General features: G+C 32.6%; 1 protein-coding gene across 1 annotated transcript in view; it reads left to right on the top strand.

Moving 5' to 3' along the window:
- LOC115891752 (neuropeptide SIFamide receptor-like) overlaps positions 1-18455 on the top strand; it is a 97544-nt gene that overhangs the window by 1690 nt on the left and 77399 nt on the right. The window contains exon 2 of the mRNA XM_030912307.1: positions 3475-3793. Coding sequence (XP_030768167.1) covers positions 3475-3793 — 319 coding nt within the window. The remainder of the gene's footprint in view (positions 1-3474; positions 3794-18455) is intronic.

Here is an 18455-nt window from a genome sequence, read left to right as displayed (position 1 = left end):
ACATACATTTATTACTCGCCAATAGACATTTAAAAACTCTATAATTTTTGTATTTAACTTTTTGCGGTACCTTGTATATTTTACGTAATAATCGACCGTTTCCATACATAACAGCGACCCTGTATATAGTAAATATAGTCAGAAAAGGAAAAAAGGGAAGGAAAAAGTTAAAAACATAAAGAAAAATTGAATTTCGTATTTCAAAGCAGCGTGTTAAAAGAAAAAGATCGTAAAAACCTGATAAAAAATATCTAAAATACGGAAAAAATTGAATAAAACATCGAGGGTGTGATTTAATTTTTTTTTAAATTAATAAAAAAAAATAAATTATCAAAAATTGGCTTCAAATTACTTTTAAAATCGCGTATCTAGTCAAAACGTATGATTTAATGCCTGAACTGGCGACAGATCCGGACTCAGCCTCCCCGGCAGGCGGTATTACAGGAATCTGTGTCAAGGCGGATCGTATTTTAAAATTTTCTCATCGAAATTACCGGATACCAGTCAACGGATATCCGTTGTCGAAATTTTTACTACCGATCTATAATACTTTGATATTTTTTATCGGCTCATACACGAACGGGAATCAGCTTTTATCTTTTTCTATTTTTATCGAACCATAACCGTTGTAGTTTCGTCGAATTTGCTACTCTTTCATGTCAAGAACGCGTCTTTTTATGTTTTTTTTAATAAATTATTGTCTATCTAAACCTTTGAATAAGAAGACTAAGGAAGGAGCATATCAAAAATCGTAGGTACGCCGTGATGGGCCTCAAATATGGCCGACTTAAATTCCGGTTTATCAGTGTCATTCTAATTTTATTTAAAAAATGTAAAACTATGATGTAGGGTAGACGTGGGGTAGACTCAAGCCTAGTTCTCATGGGGCGGAAAATCGCGTTACGAGCGCGGATTTTTTTAAAATTGTCCCGCTGAGGAAAAATTTCAACTTTTGGCGGATCCGCAAAAAGTTAAACTATTTTTAACTTTTTAGCGAGTTTTTATAGTCTATCTTTGTCTAAACATGTTCTTTCTTCGTTTAATTTTTAACCTAACCTCAAATTGGGAGGGAAGCTGTTTGTTTTGGTTTTGATTGTTTAGGTACTTTGAATTTTAATTTTGGAGTTGACTTTTATAAGAAAATATCTCTGACCCACATTCTCTTTTTTTATTCTATTTTATTTTATTTTTGTAAAGACTTTTTGTTTGCCATTCATAAATTAATATTAATCCAACTATGTACCTACTGCCTTCTCCATTTATAATAGTTATAATTGTTAGTAATATTAGTATCCATAATCACATAAAATTTAAATTATTTAATATATGTAATAATATACAAGTTACAAATATTTTTGTTTATTGTTTATTTACTTAAAAAACACACTTGTCTTGTCACTGTCACCTTTCAAGTTCTGACATTAAAAAAAACGACTAGAAAATAATCTGAAATACCCTACATTTATATAAAAATCCGCATCCGGAATTCCGCTTCATGTGAACCGGCCAATTTTACTTTCTTCAACGATAAGCTGCAATAAGCGTTATTCCGCTCCCGCAACGCGATTTTCCGCTCCATGAGAACTAGGCTTCAATAATTTGTTGTTTTATTTTACGTTGTGAATAAATGTTGGTAGTTATTAAAATTGTTATAAAAATATATAATTCTAATAAAAATAGATAAGTTATAATAAGTATTTATTACCACAAACATCCGATACGCTACTGAAGCAGGTAAGTCAAATTAACGTATCTAAATTCTTTGACATCTAATCTTTGACAAGTAATAAATAAAAGCTAAAATGCAAGAAAAATATATAATTTAGTTAATTTAAGTGAATTTCATAAATGATCGGTTTACTACACGTATGTATATTATATAGTCACTTACTAGCGAAAAGTTGTTCCATTATTTCACTCAATTTTTGCCGAGATCTACCGCACGCTACACAACCAACTATTTTAGAGTCTTTTTCGATAAATCGCGATAGTGTCACTGTTAATTTAAGTGCTGCCACAATTTCCATCTAGATTTACTACCTTTATACAACTATCAGTAGTAGAATAAATAATAAATAACATAAAATAAGCTCCGTAAAGACTGACAAATCCACAAAATTTCAAATCAAATTCAAATGTGTCAAATGAATCGTCAAACAGAACTGTCAAGGATCCCCACCCTAGAGTGCTTTTATGGCGCTTTTTCCGCCCACCATGCATGAATACATGGATAACATTATGCTCCTTCCTTAGTCTTCTTATTCAAAGATCTAAAGTAAAGCTTCTCTGAATGTGGTAGACAGTGATTCAGTATTGAAACTAAAAAAATTTTGGACTTCCATTGTCTTTATTTATTTTGATTATCACAACGTTTCAGTCAGACCGTTCCTCTTCCTCTTCCTCTTCCTCTTCCTCTTCCTCTTCCTCTTCCTCTTCCTCTTCCTCTTCCTCTTCCTCTTCCTCTTCCTCTTCCTCTTCCTCTTCCTCTTCCTCTTCCTCTTCCTCTTCCTCTTCCTCTTCCTCTTCCTCTTCCTCTTCCTCTTCCTCTTCCTCTTCCTCTTCCTTCCTCTTCCTCTTCCTCTTCCTCTTCCTCTTCCTCTTCCTCTTCCTCTTCCTCTTCCTCTTCCTCTTCCTCTTCCTCTTCCTCTTCCTCTTCCTCTTCCTCTTCCTCTTCCTCTTCCTCTTCCTCTTCCTCTTCCTCTTCCTCTTCCTCTTCCTCTTCCTCTTCCTCTTCCTCTTCCTCTTCCTCTTCCTCTTCTCTTCCTCTTCCTCTTCCTCTTCCTCTTCCTCTTCCTCTTCCTCTTCCTCTTCCTCTTCCTCTTCCTCTTCCTCTTCCTCTTCCTCTTCCTCTTCCTCTTCCTCTTCCTCTTCCTCTTCCTCTTCCTCTTCCTCTTCCTCTTCCTCTTCCTCTTCCTCTTCCTCTTCCTCTTCCTCTTCCTCTTCCTCTTCCTCTTCCTCTTCCTCTTCCTCTTCCTCTTCCTCTTCCTCTTCCTCTTCCTCTTCCTCTTCCTCTTCCTCTTCCTCTTCCTCTTCCTCTTCCTCTTCCTCTTCCTCTTCCTCTTCCTCTTCCTCTTCCTCTTCCTCTTCCTCTTCCTCTTCCTCTGTTTTTCCGTCTTTTTGGAGGTCTTCCCGGCTATCTCTTACCCATGGATTTCCCTTCAAGAGCTATGCGTGGTAGCCTGTTTTCTTCCATGCGTTTTACGTGTGCAAACCACTGTCTTTTTCTTTGCTTACCCCATCTCACTACATCCTGTATTCCACATTGTTGCCTGATATGTGTGTTTCTAATTCTGTCTCTCTAGACGATTCTCCAGTTGAAGTTATAATTATTACAGAAATAATAATGTCTAATAGTTTAATAGAAGATAAATTTTTGTAGAGGAAGAATTGCGTTGCAAGACATATTTTTGATTGGATATATTTTTCTCAAACAAAAAAAGAAGAACTATTTACAATTTTTTTTCTTCCTTTCAGGCGTCCATTGCCAGACACCTAGGACCCACAACCACCGCCGTCCCTGTCTATTTCAATGTCACCTTCAACGAAACAGGGACGGCCCTAGCCTCCGAGCTGTTCTACCGTCATTCGGCCGCCATGACCGCTGTGTATTGCGTTGCCTATATCCTGGTGTTCGCCGTCGGCCTGGTGGGCAACTTTTTCGTCATAGCCGTGGTAATCCGTAGCCCGCGCATGCGCACGGTCACTAATTTTTTCATCGTCAACCTGGCAGTGGCGGACATACTGGTGATCGTGTTCTGCCTGCCGGCCACTCTGATGTCCAACATCTTTGTTCGTAAGTAGAAATAGTTTTTAATTTTTTATAAATCCTACGATTTATATTAGAGAAGAGACAGATATATTAGCGAAATGCGGGAAAGAATGAAAGCGACTTGATATTCAAAGGCAGACGATTGTACATTTTTTGGCATTGTACAGGGTGAGTCCATGATAGAGTCCATTATCTCATTATTAACATATATCTTCTTTTTAATCTCTATAGAACTCTCATACCAAATTTTGGTATTCCAACTTCAGAAACAATCGTACAACCACAAATTACCTATAACAGATGCGAAAGAACACCGAATTACGAGTTCAGGTTTCTGTGACCTTCAGAAAGAGTTTATAGACAATCCGCATCAATGCATAGTTTGGGTTATTATTTGTTTGGGTGAAAATAATCTGCACCAATATGTTATCGAGGCATACAAAAAGGTCCACAGACTTCGAGACATACGAAAAATCAAGTCCATTTAGCGTGTGTCGCAATTTTCACACCTTAAAAAATTAGTTTTTTATAGCTATAGAAACTGCAGCGACTATGAAAAAGCTGTGTGATTTTCATAGAAAATAAGGGCACCTGTAATTCATTTGAGAATGTTATAAATCGCTAAAAGAGGTTTCAAATCTCTTGGATTTCTATTAATATTAAATAAATTTTATTAAAAATTGAACTAAAATTGTTAGTATCATTAAAAACAATTCAAATTCAAAAATTGTATCAGTCAAATTCCCTCATTTAAGGTGAATATTAAAGTAAATATAAATACAGCTCATTCTAAGCTCTACTTATCTTTAAAAAAATTTAAATCATTGTTGCAATTGGGCCTTAATGCCATTTCGAATGAACAATAGTATTAATAATGTACATTATAATAATAATACATTTTATATCATAGTGTGTATTAAAACTACTAAAACAGTATTATATTAACAACTTTTGCTTTTTAATCCAAAAAAAAGTTACCAATTTTCTCAATCAAAATATTTGTGGTCCTGAAAAGGACCTTCGTTTTCCCATGTTCGTCAAGGTAGGTAATGGGTAAACGGTAAAAAAAACAGGATAATGAAATTTAAAAAATTACAAAAATTGTTCAAAAGTGCCTCCCTCTTGCATTAAACAATAACCCAAACGATCATAAAATCCCCTCCTCACATTGGATAACATATCAGGGGTGACAGTGTCAAAGGCATTAAATATTTTCTGCCTTAACTGCTTCAAGTTTTGAATTTCTTCATGGCCGTAAATTTTAGATTTTATGTACCCCCATAAAAAGAAATCATTCACCGAGAAGTCAGGTGAAATTAAACGTCAGTCTAAACAAAACTGTCAATTTTGAAAACTTGTCAAAATTTGGACACACGCTAAATGGACTTGATTTTCCTATGTCTCGAAGTCTGTGGACTTTTCTGTATAATCTCACAGTAATTTAATAGATTGCTCGTCATATTATATCAACTCGTAGGAGATTAGGAGAAAAAAAGATATTTATAGTATAAAAAATTAATTTATTTAACAAAATTTAGTTAAAGATGTGACAAAATAGTTACATTTCTCGGACTTTTTTCGACTATATAAATCTTTATTTTTTGTAAACTTTAATGCATAAAATATTCAATCTAATAAATAATTTAATGATGTAAATAAGAGGAAATTTCTCACATGGGTGGTCAAATTCTATAGTTTTCATTATATCAAACAGCCTCTGAATGTTTTCTTCAGTGCAAAACTCATCAAAATTTAATATAAATAATTTTTCCAGCCTGTAAATAAAATGAACAAATTTTTCCACTTTCATGATCAAAGGCTTTTAAATGGGTAAATAATTTCGAGTTATCCAGAGATTCGGATTCTTTTGCAAATTTTAGACAAATATCACATTGATGTATTTGAAGACCCTTTTTAATGATGTAGTCAAACATAATTAAAGGCATTTTGAGTTGAAAACATTTCTCAGAGGCTGTTTGATATAATGAAAACTATAAAATTTGACCACCCATGTGAGAAATTTCCTCTTATTTACATCGTTAAATGATTTATTAGATTGAAAATATTTGATGTATTAAAATTTACAAATAAAGATTTATATAGTCGAAAAAAGTCCGATAGAACCAATAGAAAGGTAACTATTTTGTCACATTTTTAATTAAATGTTGTTAAATAAATTAATTTTTATACTATAAATATATTTTTTTTCCTTATAAATAAATGCATTTGCATCCCATTTTAAATAAGATTTGCAAATTACCAAAACTTAGAAATAACAGTTCAAAAGTTCCGAAAATCCCACACGCGTTTTTAAAAAGAAACATATAACCACGCACTATGTCATTCCAGCAAGCGAATACGACACAGCATAGGTTTCCGGACTAAACGACTGGTGTATTTACACCACTCAATAGGCGTGTCGGGTTTGCCGAGCGGTTTCCGATGCAGTCGCTTTCTTTCGCATCTGTTATAGGTAATTTGTGGTACAACTGACAATTTTTTACCACACTGTTATTAAACATTTGTTTAAAAAAATTTAAATATTACCAAAAATATTAATTTTAGGTATATAACATTATATATAAAAAAGTTATAGAATTTTAGGCAGAATCTAAAAATGAAATAAAAAATACGGTGTTGCCTTTAAAAAATCATATGTTATATCCGCCACACTTTTTTGAAGCACCTTGTATACTCTATAATAATTTTAAAATGTGTATCTTAATCTTCCCTATAACTTTTGTATTTAACATTTTTTTGTAAACCTCGAAACAAATGAATTAATGGACTTTACTCTATCGTTGACTCACCCTGTACAGCATTGAGCCTTTAACTTTTATGAGTTCGGGGTTGGCAGATAAAGATCGTGCTCCGCATTCCTAAGTGGATAGTTGTGGGGCGGCCTTTCGGGAATAGCAGATATGTGCTTGCGGATTAAGCAAACGGATTCAAAAATGAATAAAGAAGGAAGAGTCAGTATTTTGAAATTTTTAAAGAAATTCTGGCAGTGAGGTTTCTGTTTTTTCTTTTGAAAAAAAGATATATTCAAACTGCAAAAATATATCCGAAATTGATTGTAGGCTAGTTGCATTCTACAGATTGGGAATTTTTAGTTAATATTAGTCCTACATAAAATGCCCTGAATGTGCTGCTGCTCTAGGGAAAAAAATGCGTAAAATAGTGTTTTTCCAAGCAACAACTGCTTTCAGGACTTTGACCACGACATCCGATAGTAAAGAATACAGATTAGATCTGCTTGAAGGCGAAACAAGTAAAATAGTCGTTTCAGCTCTGAGATTAGCGCGCTGAAAGCTGAGAGAATGATTTGTCCGGTCGCATCGACCGCTGAAAATTCAATTTTCTTAAATGCCCCTGGCTCAAAGAACATTTGCAATAAAAAAAAGCAAACTGTCGTTTTATCGTAGCCGGATATAAAATGCAAGAGGTTAAGGCATTGGGACTAGTGGCAAATGTTAGAGTGGATGGAATTAGTCCAGTCTAATTCTATTTAAACGTTTACAGAGTATACAGGGTATTTTCAAAAAAAATAAATGTTTTATTTTGTAAATTTTCTGCTAGTGGTGAAATATCCAGAAGAAACGAGTCCTCCACAAAGGTATAGACACTATTTGTATAGTCTATAAAATGAATAACTTTGAATTTTGACCGTTATTTTTTACCAACATGGCAAATATAAAATCCCTCTATCAAAATATTACTGATATTCTTTAAATTGAGTGTCTGAACGAATCAGATAGGTAACTCTTTTTACTTTCGTGAAATAGAAAAGGAAAATAATAAAATAAGTGACAGTTCTTCCTCTTCTTGCAAAAATCAACACGAAATGTCATAATTGTCAAAAGGAAAATGTCATCAGCATTTGACATTTCTAAATATCAGACCAATCTCTAATAGAACAGCCTCGAAGCGAGATTTATGACGTCACGCTCGTTAGATACTACGGACTAATAAATATATTGTAGAATACATGGAAAACATAATTATTCCTCGTATTTTTGGTTTGTATTTTAAAAATGATATAGTTTACATGAAATACACATAATATACAGTTAATAAATACAATATACAGGGTGTTTCAAAAAAATGCGAAAAACTTCAGGGGGTGATTCCTTGTTCAAAATAAAAGGTAGTTTGCTTCATAAACGTTGGGTCAAAAGTCAACCATTAGGGAGATATTGCGGTACAAAAATGGCGGAAAAATAATGTTTTTATTTTTTAGCTTGAAAACGAAAAGAGATAGACTAATAAAATTTTATGGAAGCATTGCTGTTATGAAAACACACTTTCTGGTAATTTTTTCACTTTTTTAAAATGAGTGGAAGGGGTTGAAATAAACTACCCCTATCATTCTTGTTAACGAAATTTAAAGAAAAATCTTATCAAACACATGCAAAAAAATTAATTTGGATAGTTTAGTTTGTTTAGAAACTTTTTTATCTCTTGTATTTTTTTGATAAAACTCACCGATTTGAAATTAAAAAATAAAATGTAAAGCATGTCAGGACAAAAAACATTTTCTGATAAAGAATCTAGTGGGCTGCTGTAATTTTTTTAGGAAAAAATCTAGTCGGCCGCTGTTACTTTTTAGGATGTTCCTAATATTATTTTATTTGACATTACTCTACTGCAATACGTTATTATCTAGATGATTATTATTATCGTTATTATCACTAGATTCTTAATCTAAAAATGTTTTTTGTCCTGACATGTAATGTTTTACATTTTATTTTTTAATTTCCAATCGGTGAGTTTTATCAAAAAAACACAAGAGGTAAAAAAGTTTCTAAACAAACTAAACTATCCAAATTAGTTTTTTTGCATGTGTTTGATAAGATTTTTCTTTAAATTTCGTTAACAAGAATGATAGGGGTAGTTTATTTCAACCCCTTCCACTCATTTTAAAAAAGTGAAAATATTACCAGATAATGTGCTTTCATAACAGTAATGCTTCCATAAAATTTCATTAGTCTATCTCTTTTCGTTTTCAAGATAAAAAATAAAAACATTATTTTTCCGCCATCTTTGTACCGCGATATCTCCCTAATGGTTGACTTTTGACCTAACGTTTATAAAGCAAACTACCCTTTTGAACAAGGAATCACCCCCTAAAGTTTTTCGCATTTGTTTTGAAACTCCCTGTATATACCTATTTATTGTAATAAATACTTTGGCAAATAAAACTATGAACCATACAAATACAGCAAATGTTTTACAATAATTTACAAAATGTACAAAAAATACACTCACTATGGAACTTTAATTACTTCAGCTATCACCGCCTATGTGTTCTCAATCGACTAAAAAAAAAGAGTATGTGAATAAGTTGATTAGTTTAGGAGTTATCGCGTAGGAAAGGTAAAAAACATAGTTATACAATTTTGACAGATTTTTGACAATTTCCCGGATAAAAAATTTTTGACCCCCCCAAAAAGGTCGTAATTAGTCATTTCACATGCACAAAGCCCTCTACTGATAATCCTGTGTAGATATCATGTGGTTATACCTCCAAAAATTTTTTCGACACATTTTCATATCGTTTTTACTCCACTATCTTTCATAGAGCGCATTCCCAGAATCACACAATAAAAATATTAAAAAAAACATCAACAATTCAAATATGACACAAACTAATAAAAAAGACTCGAAGCAGTAAACAAAGAGTATATTTTTATAGATCTCTTCGTAAAATACGATTGCTTTTTTACTCTCTTTCCAGTTGGCAATATCGTTCTCGACTACTGTGACGACAGTGAATCTCTTTTGCTGGCAAAATAGAACGATATAAAATAAATGCCGATTTACTACGCTGCGAAAAGACCGTGGAATATCGTTTGTAATTGATAGCTTCGCACGCTCCTTGTACAAAGTATCATTTCAATTTATTCTCGACGATCCAGACTACGTATTTTCCGTTCTGGATTTCATAGTTTTTTTTGGTAGTTTCCCGTTTAGGATTTCTATTAAAATAACGTTGGGATTTAATAACTAAAAAAATATAAGATCTTTTTAATATCTTTTCATTCCTGAAAACGGAGAAATATATTGAAACGTCACTTGAATTATTATTTATTACTATCTTCGATCCATAAAAAAGGCAATAAGCTGGACTGCAGTAACTACAGTATATCAGTGACGAGCACAATGAGCAGGTTATATGGTAGAATTTTACGTGATCTCATAGAAGAAGATTATAGAGAAAAGGAGGAAGAAGAAGAGAATGGTTTTAGAGCAGGAAGGTCGTGTACAGATAACGTGTTCTGTTTAAAACAAGTTATAGAAAAAAGATCGGCAAGAAACTTGGACACACATATAACATTTGTTGACTTACGGAAAGCGTACGACACTGTCCCAATATCAAGACTATGGAGGGTACTAGAACAATCTACGATCAACCATACTTATATAACAGCTCTTAAGGACGCAAAATCAAAAATAAAGGAAGGAAAGAGCTTACAGAAACATTTATAACCGACAAAGGCTTGCGTCAAGGTTGTTGCATCTCCCCTACTCTCTTTAAAATATACGTTGCAGCCGCTTTACAAAATTGGAAAAGAAAGATCCGTGGTATGGGCATAGAGATTGACAATGAATGTTTCTTCACACTTCAATTCGCAGACAATCAAATAATAGTTGCCAATGACAAAGATGATATGCAATATATGCTAAGAAAACTTATTGAAGAATACGGAGAATGGGCCTTGAGAGTTAACATAGCCAAAACAAATATCTATGTATAGGCGCACAAGAAGGAAACTTGAACTTGGACAACGGTCACGAAATTAAGCAGTGTCAAGAGTATGAGTACCTGGGAATTATATTTGATAACACTGGAACTGACGGCAGAGAAATAGAGAAAAGGATTATCAACGCGAAAAAAATAATCGGATGTCTAAATGGAATCTTATGGAGCAAATCAATAACACAGCGAAGAAAATTCAATATATATGAAACCATAATAAAGAGCAACCTCCTGTATGGAGCAGAAACATGGAGAATAACTGAGAGATACAAGAAGGGGATAGAGGCCGTAGAAATGGATGTCATTCGAAGATCAATGGGAATTTCAAGACAACAACGAATAAGAAATAATACCATAAAACAACAAATGGGTATAGAAGATACGATAACACAGGATATAGAGAAAAAGCAGCTGATCTGGTATCGGACATGTAGAGCGAATGAAGGACACTAGATGGCCCAAGAAAATAATCAATTGGCAACCAAAGGGCAGAAGAAAACAGGGAAGACCAAAACTGGAATGGCAAAAAAGCGTACACAAAGCGATGAGTGAAAGAAACCTGTCAACAGAGGATTGTACGAATACAACAGGCTGGAAATTGGGTATCGGACAACGTAGAAAAACGACGTTCTAAGCCGACTAATATATATATATATATATATATATATATATATATATATATATATATATATATATATATATATATATATATATATATATATATATATATATATATATATATATATAATACAATTTTTAGTAATGTGTTTCTTCATTCTTTTTAAATTACTTATACGCCCATTCAAAATTTCAGCTAAATCGGAAAAAAAGTCTATAATAATATAGTGTCTAATGTTGTATATACAGGGTGTCCCAGAAATAAGTGCAAGTATTTTAACTGGTAGTATAGTTCAACCCCAGAAACAAGCCTATGAGGATTTTTTCACGACATTTTTTTTTTGAAAATTCGAAATTTTTTGAAAAATTTTTTGGAATTTTTTTTTAGTTTTTAGTTAAAAAACAAAATTTCTTGATAATATGGCAACATAGGTAGTAAATTAAATTTACAAAAAAGAAAGTTCAGAAAAGATCCAGTGGTTCTCAAAATTTGAGCAAAAAAATCATTTTTTTTGGAAATTTTCCCTTATAATATCACAAGAGCTTAAATTATTTTCGGAAATTTTTTTGAGGGCACGAATATTTTGAAAATTATCCCGAGTCGAAGACGAGGGATAATTTTCCTAAAATATTCGTGCCCGAAAGAAAATTTCCAGGAATAATTTAAGCTTGCGTGGTATTCGGTAAGAAAATTTCACACCTAAATTTGAAAAAAAAATATTAATCCAACCTTAGTTACATCAAATGCTAAAACTCAAATGGGTAGGTAATATTTCAATATATAGACATTGTAGTTCATTCACATTATGATTGTAGATCTTATGTTTACCTTTTCAACTGTCAAAAAATTTCCACTAAAGTTTCGTGGCGCCTCGAAAAAATTTCCGGAAATTTTTTCAGTTGCCATGGTAACTAGTCAACATTAAAGCATGTTATTGGTTGAAAAGTAGAGGTGTGAAATTTTCAAAGTAAAATAACTCCGTTATTTTGGACTTATTTGAAAAACGATAAAGAGAAAATATGTTTCTTTTATCGAGATCTACCACCCCTTAAAATACTTGCACTTATTTCTGGGACACCCTGTATAATGAATGGTACGGAACCCTTCGTGCGCGAGTCCCACTCGCACTTGACCATTTTTTTTTTCTCCAAATTTTACTAGAAGCATCTAGAAAATTCGTACTCGACGAGGAATGATATAAATGGAATTAAAAGGTATAAAGCAAACTTGCCGTGGACGGAAATAGACAAATGGCGGTAACGACGGTTCCCAGGCATTGTTAATTTTCTTAATAGCGCTGGGAGAATCAGGTGAAAGCACCTGAGACAGCAATAACAGCGGGGAGAGCCCATTTGGGATGGCGTTTATTAAACATTCGAAATTCCCGCTTCGTGACGCTCAAGCTGTTTAGTTTGTTCGACATTAACATAAAACTAATCGTGGAATATTTGCTTTGTTAGTTAGTACAGAGGGAGAATTCTAAGGTGACGAAATAATATTATTCAAAATCACAAAATATAGTCCGTCTGGAAAGTTTCCGGAAAAAAAGAAAGCAAAATTACAATTATCGATATATATTTTTAGGGCTTGAGTTATATATTATAACAAATTATTAATTTTATTTACTTATACAACCTCCATTTAACTCCAAACACTTAACTAAACGTCCAGGTACACCCGAAACTAGGTCCACACCATAATTGCCACGCCCTTTCTAATTTGAAGTTCAATAAAACACAAAGTTCACTTAATCTCTATGAACTCGGCATAAAAGATGTTACTATTAATATACTTATTACTATTAATAAATATATCAGCGTTCTTTCTCCTACCTGGCAACCAAGATGTACAATTCCAACTTGAATCTATACTCCCTTGATTTAAAAACGCTCACTTTCAAAACAAAATTAAAAACTTATATGTTGAGCGGATATAGAATTACACAATAATTTGATTTATTAATTTTTGTATCCTTTACGGAACAATTTTCATTTTTTACTGTTTTTGCTTTAACTTATTAAGTTGTTGATTTTTCTTTATCTAAAGTATATTGTTAATTTTCATTTTTCTTACTAATTCTTTTTCTTTTGAATGTTATTTTTAAGAATGTATTATATTATTTACTTTTTTTATATGCTCGGTTAACTTAACAGCTCTGCTGAATTTCGCCGAGTAAAAAATAAAGACGTTATTTATTTATTTATTAAGTAGACTTCGACACTAACCTCGAACTGTTGAGTGCAACTACCATGAACTTCAATTATACTATAATTACTTGAACTTAAGTGACTCTAACCTAACTATGAGACTAGACTGCAAATAATACTACTAAAAATGTTTAAGCAATTTATTAAAATATTAAAAGTTAATATTTAAAGAAATGGAAATGAATAAACGTTGAAAAGTTAAATAAAATTTAAATCAAGAAAACTAACTAAAAGTATGACGTCATAATCCCCCTTACTTAAACTAAGTACAATATCCTGGGTAGATTACAAATATCAAACTAAATCTAAACTAAAATTGTACAGTCTTACTCTACTCGATGTGATATTGAAAACTTCCTCCGGCTGAGCTACGGCGTATAGCTACAGGTTTGCTACGGCGGTGTACAGCAGCTCGGGGTACTGTCCTGGAGCCCTTCAGCAAATGTACAGGCAGGTGTAGGACTTCAAAAGGTGAACATAAAAAACCCTAAATAACATTGGTTGTCTTAGAAAAGTGCCTCAATTATAGAACAAGGACTAGCACAACGTGTAGGAGTTAATAAAGGTAATAAAGAAGGACTAATCAAATCTGAACTTTACCTCAACGAGGGTTTATGATGTCCAACGGGTACCTCTACACGGGCAACAGGATGGAATTCTGGACTGTTCTGTGCATTACGGTCTGGATCGGTCTTCTTGCTCTACAATTACGAACAACCAAATAAGATTTAAGAAAGATAACACTCAACTAATCTTTCTACACCGCGTGGGCGTGGAAAAGTCGAAAACCAGTCAACAATACGAATAAAAATCAGTTGAGCATTGACTTAGAATAGGCAGAAGAATTATAGCATACCTTGGAACTATTCGGGGACTTCTTGGGCACGTGGAATCGGAATATCGGTCGGAAAATTTGGCTATTTTAATTCCATTGCGGAAATTGGTCGGCGGTCCATAAAAATCATCAAAATCCAACCACGTCTCTGACCAAATATGTTTCGGAAGCCTTAATCCTTCTTTACGAAGACCTGCTATTCACCAACAGGGAATGCTTCACGAAACGGCAGCCAGTTCTTCACGACGGTATTCTCGGTCGGGGAGTTATCAAGAAGTAATTCAAGGATTCGATTTCCTTCACAAAATCAGATTTCAACCGGAAATCTCCCTCCAGGATATAGATAGAGAACTATATATCTTGACTAGTCCAACTCACAAAAAGGCATAAATAAAAAATGATGTTCTAGAATATTTTCTCCTCAGCCATATTCCATATCCGGTCAATGAATGAACTTAACTCACAAATTCCCACAATTAAATGAACGAATTGCACACTACGATCCACATCAAAAATAACCAATTTAACTACGAAATTTTATCTGATAATTATAAAATTTCAATAACCAAAACAAAGAATAAATAAATCCAATAACATCTGATTTGATCTGACAGTGACAAATGACGGAGGTGATGATCAAAGATATAGAGAGATGGACAAAAAGCCTACTACTGCTGGTGTGCCTGGTCCAGTGACAATATTGAAAAATCCATTCTTCGCTACCTTTGTAGAGTTTTTATTGCAGGGATTTTTTTTGGCTTGCTTGATATGTAGCCTTGTCTTTTCAGTGACATGCGGACGGTTTCTGGATACACTTTTAATTTTCGCTGACTTCCAAATCTGTTAGCCCATTTGCAACCACACGTGAACCGCCCAGTATAATGTCTCTTTTGTTTAGGAACATTTTAACATTAAATTGATTCATCTTAACAGTTCTGTATGAAATTTAAGAATATTTTACCAAATTAATCAATATAAGGATTATGAAGCTATAAAAATTTTCATTATGCTCTGACAATTTTACTCGCTAGTATAATAATTTTATATCAACAACATTTTTTGTTTAATTTATTATAACAACCATAAATATTAATAACCTTAATATTGAGATGATAGATATAAAAGGTTTTATATGTCTACGATAATAAATACTAGAGAATCTCGAACATATATAGCTATTGGTTTTAGGAACATAAAAGTGGTACAAATGAAATAAAATATTTTAATTTATATATGTTGGAAATTAGTTCTTTTTGTTGCAGAAAATTGGGGTAAATGTCTTTGAAAATGGCCACAAAACCATCATAAATATTTTGAGTATCAAAAATTGTACGAGCTCATTTTTACTCCGAATAGAACATGCTATTTTTTTCAAACGTCGCAAATAGTTCCTTTAGACAATTACAAATGTCACAAATAATATAAAAAGTAATACCTTGTAAGTAGTTTAATTATTATACAGGGTGGTTCGAACTGTATTTCGGAAACTTCGGCAGCATATTCTGCAAATAAAAATAAGTAAAAAAGTAAAAGGGGGAAGGGATCATAGTTTCATAGTTGTCGATTTTTGAAAGAAATCAGTAAGTACATGGCAGGTATATTATTTCGTATATTTTTCATTTTATTGATTTTATGGAAAGCACTGTTCATTAAAATGTTGCATCCTATGTTATAGGGCTTGTTTCTCTCTACAATTTCCTGTCTCACAATGTACCGTTTGTGTCCGGGAAGGGTTCATAGTTTCATAGTTGTCGACTTTCGAAAGAAATCAGTACATGTATATTATTTCGTATATTTTTCATTTTATTGATTTTATGGAAAGCACTGTTCATTAAAATGTTGTATCCTATGTTATAGGGCTTGTTTCTCTCTACAATTTCTTGTCTCACAACGTACCGTTTGTGTCGGGGAAGGGATCATAGTTTCATAGTTGTCGATTTTCGAAAGAAATCAGTACATGTATATTATTTCGTATATTTTTCATTTTATTGATTTTATAGAAAGCACTGTTCATTAAAATGTTGTATCCTATGTTATAGGGCTTGTTTCTCTCTACAGTTTCCTGTCCCACAATGTACCGTTTGTGTCCGGGAAGGGTTCATAGTTTCATAGTTGTCGATTTTCGAAAGAAATCAGTACATGTATATTATTTCATATATTTTTCATTTTATTAATTTTATGGAAAGGACTGTTCATTAAAATGTTGTATCCTGTGTTATAGGGCTTGTTTCTCTCTACAGTTTCCTGTCTCACAAAGTCCAGTTGGGGAAGGGATCATAGTTTCATAGTTGTCGATTTTCGAAAGAAATCAGTACATGTATATTATTTCATATATTTTTCATTTTATTAATTTTATGGAAAGGACTGTTCATTAAAATGTTGTATCCTGTGTTATAGGGCTTGTTTCTCTCTACAGTTTCCTGTCTCACAAAGTCCAGTTGGGGAAGGGATCATAGTTTCATAGTTGTCGATTTTCGACCAGCATTGTTCAATTTTGCGTCCCGTGCTTCAAACACATTCATTTTATAACTTGTTACATAAATAGCTATTTTTATATTGTCAATCACGTCGCAAAAATTAATATTTTTGTGACGTTTTGAAAAAAAAAACATTTCCTATGCTAACTTCGTCCTGAGGTGGTTTTACTTTAAGAGAACGTCTAGTTCCAAGACTGGGAATCTAATTATTTGTCTGAAAAATCGGAAGTGGATTCGCTTGCGATAAATTAGATGGAACTTGAAGAGACTCATCAAATCCGAAACTCGATTTCAGCTCATTCGGAGGCAGTTTTCCACCAATTCCAATTGCACGTACAGGATCGATTCGAAGGTCTCGAAACTTTGCGGTGTAAACGTACTTTAATTTAGATTTATTTCCTTTTTTTTGGGTGTTTTTTTTTGTTTATTTTTTGTTATTAGGCTGCAACTTAACCTAAAGAGGAGAACATTCGATCAAAGTGTACCACCAGTCATGACCTATGCCAGCGATACCTTCAAATTATGGTTAAAAACGATGATAAGATACCATTTTATCGTCTTGTATAAAAAATAACTATTTTTATCTGTAGTATCAACAACTGAAGTTTGGTACACTATTTTTTTACACCCTGTATTAATTTAATCCCTATAAAATGCTCCTACAATATTTGAATACTTGATCTTCAGATACAATAGCGTAACTGACTATATTTTACCATACTGAAATCTAACAAATCATTTTTTAAAACTAAACAAAAATGCCTAATTTATGGTTTATAATTTTACGCAGTATCTAAAAATAAATTAATAAATAGTGTGATCTATTTAACACAAAACGTATGTTGAACTTTTTGATGCACCCTGTATAATCATAAATAATTTTCAAACTATTTATTCTATTTATCACTTTTTCATAAATCTCAAATAAATAGGTAAAATAAATAACTTTATTCTATCATTGACTCACCATGTACACTTTTATTCAGAAAAATATTTCTACAAATATTACCAGCGTCAGAATCAAGCGTTAAATTATTGAAAAAAATAGTCTAGAATCGGCTGTAGCTAGTTTTTTGAAGCACCCTGTATATAAATCATAATCAAAAATAATATTAAAATTCATATCTTAACCTTGCCCAAAACTTTTGTATTTAACATTTTTTCATAGTTATTCTCAAAACGAATAAAATAACAAACTTTACTGCATCGTTGACTCACCCTGTACAATTCTACTTTAGGAAAATGCTCCAAATATAAAGAAACATTGAATAAAAATGTTATCAGCGCCTGAATCAAGCGTTGAATTATTATTAAAAAAAATAATATAAAATACCCCTTGGCTATAAACATAATATGTTATAACCGACACACTTATTTGAAAACATCCTGTACACTGAAAAATAATTTTAAAATGCGTATCTTAACTATCCCCCAAGAATACCCATATTTAATTGTTTTAAAATTATCAAGACAAATAAAATAATAAACTTTACTCTATCGTTGACTCACCCTGTACAATTTTATGCAGAAAAATACTCAATACTCAATAAATATAAAGAAACATTAAGTAAAAATATTACAAGCGTCAGAATCAAGCCTTAAATTACCAAAAATAATAGTCTAGAATAGGCCTTAGCTTTAGCCATTTACTTTGCACAGCACGCGATTCAGAAATTTTCAAAAGTTGGCCATGGAGCGCTTTGCCTGTCAAGACAACAGAAAAAAAGACAGTCTACAGACAACAAAATGGTTCCTTCTTGTGCTGTTGATAACTTTTCAATATATTTG

Source organism: Sitophilus oryzae, unplaced genomic scaffold (genome assembly GCF_002938485.1).
Source record: "Sitophilus oryzae breed Bouriz unplaced genomic scaffold, Soryzae_2.0 scaffold_1007_pilon_pilon, whole genome shotgun sequence".
In the NCBI taxonomy this organism is placed as follows: Eukaryota; Metazoa; Arthropoda; class Insecta; order Coleoptera; family Curculionidae; genus Sitophilus; species Sitophilus oryzae.
Note: the sequence above shows the minus strand (reverse complement) of the source record. Positions and strands in the feature narration are given on the sequence as shown.